This window comes from Pteropus vampyrus, unplaced genomic scaffold (genome assembly GCF_000151845.1).
Source record: "Pteropus vampyrus isolate Shadow unplaced genomic scaffold, Pvam_2.0 Scaffold83, whole genome shotgun sequence".
NCBI lineage: Eukaryota > Metazoa > Chordata > Mammalia > Chiroptera > Pteropodidae > Pteropus > Pteropus vampyrus.
This window is the reverse complement of record NW_011888864.1, coordinates 4,892,639-4,903,020: the sequence shown is the minus strand read 5'-3', so window position 1 is coordinate 4,903,020 and position 10,382 is coordinate 4,892,639. Positions and strand designations below refer to the sequence as shown.

The following is a 10,382-nucleotide window of genomic DNA, read 5'->3' as shown; positions in this document are numbered from 1 at the left end:
CCTGAAAGATCTTACTATGGAGCTGATAAAAATTATGAACCATTTTTCATGTTACAAAATTAAAAAGAAAGAATGCTTTATAAGCAGCTAATGTATATATTGCTTCCAGGCAATAAGAGCTCAAAGGAGAGATGCAAGTACTCAAGAAGGAAATTACAGGTTAATTTTAAATCAAGGGAAATTTTTTCTCAGCCCACCTTCACAGTTCTTGACAAAAGTTCTCTAAGATGTATTTTAAATGGAAAAATAATTAAGTCTCAGAACAATGTATGTAATGCATTGCTAATTTTAAGAAAATTCATAAAAGTGTGGATATGACAGGTTCAACTTTGCATTATTTATCCTGAAACAGATATTTGGATATGCAAAGGAAATATTGCTTTTAATTCCCTTTTTATGATCCTTATGAGCTTTCTTTCTGTTTTCCAACTGCTCGTTGAATGCTGGGGGTGGGGAGAAATTAGATGAAATATATAATTAAACATAGAAATTAGATGAAATATATAATAAAACATAACTCAGTTCAAACCTGCTTACAACCTAGTATGATTCAGTAGTGTAAAGATTGTTTGAGGTTTAATTAACTCACTTCAGAATAAATGCTCCAGTCTTTTTTTCTCTATTATTTGCCTTATGTTTTCTAAGGTGCGTTGGGGAACATGGATTTTATTGATGCTATATTTTTAGGTGTGGTGGAAGTGGTCAAGGAGGCAGAGTACGATAAGGAGGAGGATGGGAGAAGGAGGAAAAAGGTGTCAAAGGATAGAGAAACAACCAATAAGATTAGGACTTAAATGTCTGTAGAATGGTGAGGTTGAAATCTGATTATAGAGAAAAGGTGAGACGGAGTGAAACTCCCTTCTTGGAAATTTAAATAAGAAAAGAATTGACTTAGGATAGAGACTAAAAATAGGAACCTATGTTTAATAGAAGAAATATTGATTATATTTTGTAAAGAACAGGAGACACTTGTTCAATTTTATGGTGTATAGAGAAGGTTCTAATAATGGAGCTTACGTTGAAACAGAGGAGAGAGTAGTAAGGCCCCATAAGTACCAGACAGCAAAGAAATCTAGGCTCCTTGGAAGGAATGGACCTTGATGTGGCCTCTGGAGCTGGCAAAAGGAGGGAAAGTGGATGAGGGTAAGATAAAAAGAAGGACAAAAACTTAGGGATTTCATTCTTACTGCTGAGTTTGAGGGTACCCAAGCTGGGTGGGTGACTTGAGAGATTGGTTAAAAATTTGGAGGAATCATTTAAAGACATTAATCAAAAATTTCCTCTTCTATAATCAGGAAGATAATATTTATTTTTTTATTTTCTATGTTATTTTGATAATCAAATAAGATAATATAAATTAAAGTGACTTGTAACTCAGGAGTTTAATATACGTTATTTTATGCATTATAGATAGTATAGGTTGGTAAAGCTATTTTCCAAAGGAAATATCTGCATGCCAATGTAGGAAGGAAGACAAGATATATTATCTAGGATGATTAAAAAATTTATACTTTTCAAATTTCTTGATAGGTGAAGCTTATCTATCATCAATTATAATAACTTTAGACTTTCAGAATGGGAATGACAACTCATGAGTCAAAGAGGACATCCTAGACAAGGGTTGGTGAGCTTTGAACTAATCATATCTTTGCATGAAGATGTTCCTTCTGTTTGAAGCAATGACCACTACTTACTGTTATTGTGCCCTTTTCTAACTCTCCAAATGCTTTGGCTTTAAATGGTTTCAAGACAACCGAGTGCACTGGCTATTGGGGCAAACTTTCCTTTCCTTTGATCACCTAAATGCACTCCTCAGTATGGTTTGCCTCTTCTCTATAATATACGTGATTTCTATAAGAGCTCTACTTATTGAATAAGTTGTGTCTAGTTTTTAACTCTTTCAGAAATAAAGTAGGATTATCAAAACAGAGTAGCAGAGTATTATATCTTTAAAGCATTGCTTGCCAAACAGCTTTATTCTCAATTAAAATTTTCTGTCCACTGATCTAGGTTTTTCATTTTTTAACAGGGAATAGAAAGTGACAACTTACTTTAAAATTTTTTTCCATGAATTGCTTCTTAAATTTTATGAAATACTTCATGAGTTACTAAAAAATTTTTTAAATGAATAGTCATGAGCTCAATTTAGTCTATATGCCAACTACATATTTTTCAGGTGACTGAGCTTTGTATTATAGAAAATGTCATGACTTAAAGTCCTTTTGCCTGCTTGCAAGAGAATGATTTCATTTTTTCCCCAATCAAGTCAACTAAACTGTCAACAACTTTTATTAACTACCCACTTTATAACAACTTAGAGCAAAGGTTCCCTAGGGAGTTACGGAGTTACTAGAAAAGTCATTGCAAATAGAAAATTTACAGTAAAGCTAACTGAATATAGAAATGTTTGTTAATTTTTGAAATGAGACGATATAATTAAGATGAAGTCATACTGGAGTAGGATGGGCTCTAAATTCAATGACTGGTACACTTATAAGTAGAGAAATGTGAAGATCTAGACACATAGAGAAAAAAGACATGCGAAAACAGAAACAGAGATTCGAGTTAAGGTGTTACAAGCCAAGAGACACCAAAATTGTAGGAAAAGACCAGTAGCTAGGAGAGTGACATGGAAAAGTTTCTTCTTAAGATCTTCTGGAAGGAACCAATCTGCTGACACCTTGATTTTGTGTTTTTAGGATCCAGAACTGTGAGAGAGTAAATTTTTGTTGTTTTAAGCCATTCAGTTTGTGGTCTTTGAACGGCAGCCCCAGGAAACTAATACACAAATGAATAAATTACTTTGAAAAATGGGATGCTTTTCAAAGCCATGTTATTGACACTGTAATGGAGATTACTTCGCCTCAATAATATAGCAGACTAGTTCCCTGAGGTGTGCTAAAGCTCTTACTATCTCTAGATAAAGAGTAAAAATAGTCTGAAGATAGTTTTCTTCCTAAAAAAATTATGTATTCCCAAATAAGGTTGTAGAAGCTATTACTTGATAATTCTTGACAGTAAAATAAAAGTCAATTTGCTTTCTTCTATGAGGGAAAGTAAATCAAGGAGGCCTGTACTGGCTATAAAGCTTAGAAACAATATAAAGGCAGATGATTCTGTTCTGCATTGGCTATTATCTTTGCCTCTGATCAGATGCTAAAGGAAAAGCTGAAGACACATTACTTGACACAGTATCAGTCTAAGCATGTGCTAGGATGTTAATATGTGTTGTGAGGAAGAGGGACTCCTAGTAAACAAACAAACAAACAAAAACTGTTTATTCTGAGCCCAATAAAGTTAAATAGATTTTTTATGACAGAACACCTAAGGGGCTACAGTGTGCTAATAGATATCATGACACATTAAAAAAAGAATATAGTTTATTATACCATAGCATCTTTTATGGTAGGAGTTTCTGAACCTGGATTTCCATGGACTAAAATTGGAGTATAAGTACCTTAGAGTATTGCTTCTACTGATGTTTCATTGGGTCAATTTGGAATGGATTAATCCCTATCATTTGTACATTTTCCTTATTTTACCCTATTTTAAAAATCTTCTTCTCTTTTAAAAATCTATAACCTTTCACCCATACACCATTACCCATCTCTGTTATGTACACCTTAAGTTATAGTCTAAGATGTCTCATCCAATATAAAACAAGCATTGAGTATTCTTTTATTCCAGATTCAGCAAGTCATTATCATCATATTCCTTTATCTTCTAAATAATTTCTGTTATCTTTGCTGCTGTTATGAAGCCTTTAAATGGGGTTGAATCATAAAAAATAGCTGATATTCAACTTATATAAGTGACAATTTCATGTGGTTAACCTAATGCACTATTATTATTAAAGAGTCATTACAGTTACCAAGACACTTCATTTACCAAAGAGGTTTAGCCACTTCAAGAATTTGGCATAATATGTTTATAAATAGACTGGACGGTTGTCAGGAGAGATCACTTATGCTTGTAAATGATACCGAGTTGGCTGAGATTAACATTATCATGTAGGGCCAGACAGGAATGCAAAACGATACAATCAATTTAATGGAGTAATGTGCACTGGATGAAGTGAATTGCAATTAGGGCACATGCAAGGTTTTTCTTGTGAAATAGAATAATTAATTTAAAAATGCAATGGAATGGAATCATTTACATGGACTGGGGCACATGCAGAGGAGTTTTAAAGTCAAAGCCAATCAGAGATACAGGCTCTGCTGAACATGCTCAAATGGGACACCTCTGAGCCATTCATTCTGACAGACCATCTGGACCTCATCATGTGGATTTTGGCTGCCACATTGAATGACTGTTGGCAACACATCAACGATTCCATTCCTCTGTGGCCTATGAATTTCAGGCATTAAGGCATAGTATTATTATCTTGAGTAACATGAAGAATATTCTTCATTCAAATTTTCCTCATCTTTCAAGGGCAATTAAAGGTCAAGGAAGTCCAGAAAGTCTTTTCCTTCTTATTTCTATGGGTCATAGACTATATCACTCTACTTAATACAAGATCTGACAAACAATCCTCTCTGTATATCAGCCTCAATTTGAAGTCATAAATTCTTTGAGGACAAAGGCCAAGGATTGTACATGTTTTGCACTTCAATCAAACTAATATGTAGTAAATAAAAACATTAGTGGGCTTCATCAAGCAGGAGTTAATAAAGTTAATGATCACAATAATAATAACAGCAAAATGTTGATTTATGAGCATGAAAGATTGAGAAATTGCTGTGGAAGTAAATGAATATAGGGCTTATCCTTTTGATTCTTGAACCAGATTTCTTCATTGAGAAATAAGATATGTATTTTTTATGTCGATCTGACCCAAGGTAGTATTTAATATATCCATAAAATTTTATTACATGTTAAATTCAAATAAACATAAGGCCAAAGTTTAGTTTAGTGGTTTCGTGTAAGGTTTCTTACTCAGAGTTTTGTGATTTTATGTGTTATAAAATGTACTTAAATGGAAATAATTTTTACTGGGCTTTTGTCTCTGAAATGTGGGAGTGCTAAGTGGTGTTTTGTTTTGTTTTGTTTTTCCTATGCTAAATTTTCTGGTGTGGTTTATTGGACTTCTGGTTGCTTATCTATCATAATGTCTCTATACATTAATTTAACATTTTTAGCATAATTTACCAAAGTTTATTATTGAAATAAAATTTACATACTTCATTATACGGTATATAATAGTGTTATCTCACAGTCACTATAATATATATATGTGTTTAAATTTATTATAGCTGAGGTCTTGAACTAACATTACCCTTAAAACTTTTAGGTACAATAATGGTTTCCTTTGGAAAACAATTTGAGTCTAACTGGATCTTGTTAAATCTTCAGGCCATGGTAAGTGTGACTGTGGAAAGTGCAAATGTGACAAAGGATGGTCTGGGGACGCTTGCCAGTATCCAACTAACTGTGACCTGACAAAGAAAAAAAGTAACCAAATGTGCAAGAATTCTCAAGATATCATCTGTTCTAATGCAGGTAAGAATTTTACCCTACGAAAATTATTAAGCGAAAAAATCAAATTTTGGTTTTTAATGGAACCATATAAGTGTTGAGAAATATTGAACCTCTGAATGAGACTGCTTTTGAGTATATTTTCTTAAGAGATGAAATTCGGATAAATCAATAGAAAAAAAATGTCATCTTGCTGAGCCTGGCAAGTTTGATATTCTCCAGCTGTTCCAAATGCTTCCTTCAAATAGGATATTCACTGGAAACAACACTTCGATAACATTTTATGTAAATTGTGAGCCATGATTTTGAGTGCTGAATTAAATCTTTTAAAGAGGATTTATATAAACTGACTTAATTATTTTCTGTTACAGATCAAGGGTGCTTTGAATTTATACTTTAGCATCAAATGGAACCAAATCTTTTTAACTTGATAGAAGTTTCAGATGCACTGGATATGAAACTCATTGAAGAAAATAGTGACAGCAAGATTTTTTGTTTGACCAAAATATTTTTATATCTCACAGAAATCATTTAAAAACATTTCTTAGAAATTTACAGAGAAATTATTAAAATTAATTGTCCAAACCATATTCTAAAAAAACCCCAAAACTACAATTTCAGTTTCAATGTTTTTTTTTTTTTTTTTTTCAGTGTTACTGTAATTAAATACTCCTAACGTTTGGGCATATGGAGCCTCAAAGTCAGCTTTTCTCAGGCCTGGTCGAATTTAAGAATGCTCCTGTCCTAAACTAGAGGCTCTGATTTAATTGTCTTTGGCTGTGGTCTGGGTTATAATGGGCTTTTAAAACTCTCCCTATAATCTTATGTAGATCTGGGGGTGTGAGACATGGATCTTCTTGCTAAAGGTGAGGATTTCGTCCTGAAGCTCATTTTGTTGTAGAGTCCTACAATTCGCAGAGTTAAAACCTTTCCACAGTCTTCAATTGTGACCTGTTGCTCTGTCTAGATTAAGGGTAAGGTTGATTTGCTAGTGGGAATCAGGGCCATATACAATGAAGGCGTGAATGGCTAATCAGGAACCGTGGCAAGCGGTCTTAACTGTCAGATCACTTTCCGTTTCTTGATATTCTCCTTACTTCTCCCCTGCACTTCAGTAGGATTTCTCTACTTCCAGTTCATAACATCCACCCCTCCAAACACACACAGACACACACACACACAGAGCCTCTTTTGTTTTGAAAATGTCATGCTTTACAAATTTCTTTCAATAATAAGATTTGAGTTCTGTTTTGTTTCTGTGTTGTTTACTTTTGGATTTATTTATTTATTGATTTTGTTTTTAAATTAAATCCTGGTTATTTTTTTCTTTTTAATAATACATCCTGCTTCTCCTCATACTTATTATAGGTAACCAATTTTACTAGTTTTTACTGGTTTCTGCTTTATCGGTGTATGTTTTTATTTTTGGTAAAGAGAAATAGATATATGTATGTGTTATTATTTTCAGTTTTTCATTTTATCCTATGTGCTCTGCCTTTTCTACTCAGCATTATTTCCTGAAATTCATTCTATATAATTTAAAGAAAACTTCTCATCCTTTTTTCAAATGCATAGGGCTCAATTCTATGCAAACAACATAATTTATTTAATTGATCTCCTATGCTTAGGCATTCAAGCAATTTCCAGTATTTTGAAATTACAAATATTAATGTACAAATGAACTGGGTATATGTATTTTCATGTTTTTGGAGGTATATCTTCAGGGTAAATTTCTAGAACTGAGATTGCTGGGCCCAAAGGTAAATTTATGCTCAGTATTATATTTAATATTTTCTTTATCTCTTACTTTGACAATCTCATTCTCACCTATCTTTCATTTAATGTCTATTTCTAACAGCCTAGACCAGAAACACTCCCTAAAATTGCATTAGTTTATGAGTTCTACCTAATAATCTTTCTACTGCATATCACTATGTGGTTTGCTGGAAGAAGCTTGGACAAGAAAGGGAAGAGAAGGTAAATGGAATGGGACATAAGACTAAAGGGCAGGCTGAATTGGAGCTGGGGAAGAAAGAAATTCTAGAAGCTGACTCTCTAGGGACCCAGAAGGGCAAGGCAGAGTCTCAAAAGTGATGTGAGCCTTGACACCATTGCACAGGAGTATAGGCTGATGTTCAAGATATGGGAAACGTCCTAGAGAGAGACAGTTATATTAGTAAAAATAAAAAGTCAGAGCTAAAATAATCTAGCATAATGTAGAAGACCAATCCTAGAGAATGAGTTAACTGGCAATCAAGAAAGAGAAGCAATATGACATAGCATGAACACGGGAGTCTGGCACTTTTGCCTGGGCTTCCATATGCCATATCTTGGAGCCTTGGTTGTGAATTCCAGTTGGTGGGGTGAGACAGGAAGTCTCTGAGCTGTTGTAAACTTCCCACATCATCCAGGAATGGTTTGGATGTGTGGATGGGAGTGAGTCTGCCTGTGGGAGACATCAGTGAGAAGTAGAATTCAGAGGCAGAGACTGTTCCTTCTCATCTTTCCTGAAAATAACTACTGAACGTGCAGTCCTATGTTACATGTTGCTCTCAAAACATGACGGCTTTGCATATCTCAACAGATAATTTCTAAAATCCTTAACCAATATTCTTGATCCTCTATCTGCCTTCGACCTTTCCTTTTCTCAAAACTCAAGCCAAATACTTCACTGTTCTTTAATTCTCCATCCTTAGTCCTTAGCTCAGGCTCTTTCCTCAACATTGCAAGTCTTTTCTTCATCTCCACTTACTGAAATTTTGTCCATGTGTCAAGTGCTAACCCCAGAATTTATTCCTTTACTGTGCCTTTCCTCCTTCACTGAGCCAGACTAAGATTTAGGGTTATACTTTCTGTGAAGCATTTGTCATAAATCTATTGCAAATACCTTTGCATCATCTGGTTATATATATATAGGTATTTATATCTGTATATATATGTATAATTATCAATCATCTAGCTCTTTCTTCCTGACCTATAATATATTTAGTTTTAATTTTATTAATCTTATTATCTCCTATAGCACCTACCACTTTTCCAATAATATAACAGCCAACCAGAAGATTTAATGAACACATATGTGGATAATTAAAAGATATCATCAATAAATGTGAAAATAAAAAAGAAGGGTGATAATTAGAGAAAAATCAGATGAGGCAATACCATGAATCATAGCATTAGATTTGAAATGAACTTTTATAATTTAAAATAGTTTTCAGAAAATACACAAGAAAATGAAGTTTAATAAAAGTAAAATTCACACGAGTATTCTCAGGGAAGAGAAATAACAAGCTCAAATTCTGTAAAATCACTATTTATATGTGACTGTGAGAGAAAAAAAATTCTTACAGTTAGTAGGAAATTGCAAGTGACTGAGGTAATAGAATCATGCAGAGGGTATGAAAACAGGATATATTATTGAGTCCATAAATATAAAATGAGTCTGGAGAAAATATTTGGGAATATGACTAATATACTAGGTAACTTAATGAGAGGAAAGGAAGAACCCAAAATTTTCTGAAAGCCTACTATGTACAAGACACAGTGGTGTTTTTAGAAAGATGACTAGGTAATATATTTATCACAAGGTCTTCAAAGCAGCTCTCTGAAGTAGATATTATTTGTAGGTAAGGAATTTGAGAATTACAGATGAAAGTAATGACCTCAGAAAGGTATAGCTAGCAGGGATTAAAACTAGATTTGGCTACAAGTCTACTTTAATCCTAAATCCATGCTCTTTTCCAGTATGCCAAAACAGCCTCTCCAATATCCAGTAGTTCAAGTCAAATATCAGTATTATCTTTGGTCACACCCTATCCTTCACCAAATCATATCCAATCAGTCATCAAGTTCTATTTATTCTTTCTCCTGAAAATATCCCCAAGTGTACTTGCTTCTTTCTAAACTTATTGTCATTGCTCTGGTCAGCCTTTATCTTCTGTCTTGCATACAAATATAATTCTTCATTTCCTCATATCCATTTTCTCCTCATTTCAGTTCATCCTCCACATGACAACCAGAATAATCCGGTAAAAAACCATAATTGATCACATGACTCCCTTGCTGAAAATATTTCTATGGCTCCTCATTATTCTTGGATTACAGTTGAAAATCTTTAACATGACTGTAAGACCTCCATAAACTGCACCTTAGTTGCCTTATTCTTTTTATTACGCTTTCCACATTATCGTCTATACTCCAGCTGTGTTTGATTCTTTGCTCTTATTTCCTCTTTCACTGTTGTCTCTTCCTGGAAGCAGACCTCTTCACCATCTCTCATTTCTCTTGCCCCCTTTTTTTTTTTTCCCTTGGTTTTCAGTTCTCAGCTTAAGTAAGAGCTACTTCTCCAGATACTTTATCTTTAACCTCTAGGTCTTAGTAAAATCCCCTTGCTATGTGCTTTTGCAATACTTTGCACTTCTCCATTTATTTTATCACATTTATTTCTACTCATATAAAACTCTGAGAGGAGAATTTGGCTGAGTTGATCTCCTATTACATTTCCGAGTCTAGGGTGGTATCTGGTGAGTGGAAAAGTTCAATTAATTTGTGTTGATTGCTGTGATGATCAATTAAAAATTGAAAAGTCCCTCTCAATATCATTCGGCTAATGTTTTACTGTCAGTAAAATCAATCTTGGGTGTTGTAGTCAAATTCTCAGACTTGGCTGAGTATGCGGTATGTGGTAGACCAGATGATTTCGATGTGTCTATTAACACCCTGAGCTGCCCTGAGGTTTTGATGAGGTCCTAGGTCGTTATACCTAAGAAAAATCCATTCTGGTCCCTTGTCATTAAAATATGTGTATCAGTTTAACACTGTGGATGTGAAATTATTAGGTGCATCTAAATTTTTCATTTATGCCTTTGATAATGAATTTCACAAATAATTATTATATAAAT

At 33.7% G+C, this 10,382-nt stretch overlaps 1 protein-coding gene across 1 annotated transcript in view; it reads left to right on the top strand.

Moving 5' to 3' along the window:
• ITGBL1 (integrin subunit beta like 1) overlaps positions 1 to 10,382 on the top strand; it is a 189,021-nt gene that overhangs the window by 59,586 nt on the left and 119,053 nt on the right. Inside the window, exon 3 of the mRNA XM_011363195.2 lies at positions 5,359 to 5,505. Coding sequence (XP_011361497.1) covers positions 5,359 to 5,505 — 147 coding nt within the window. The remainder of the gene's footprint in view (positions 1 to 5,358; positions 5,506 to 10,382) is intronic.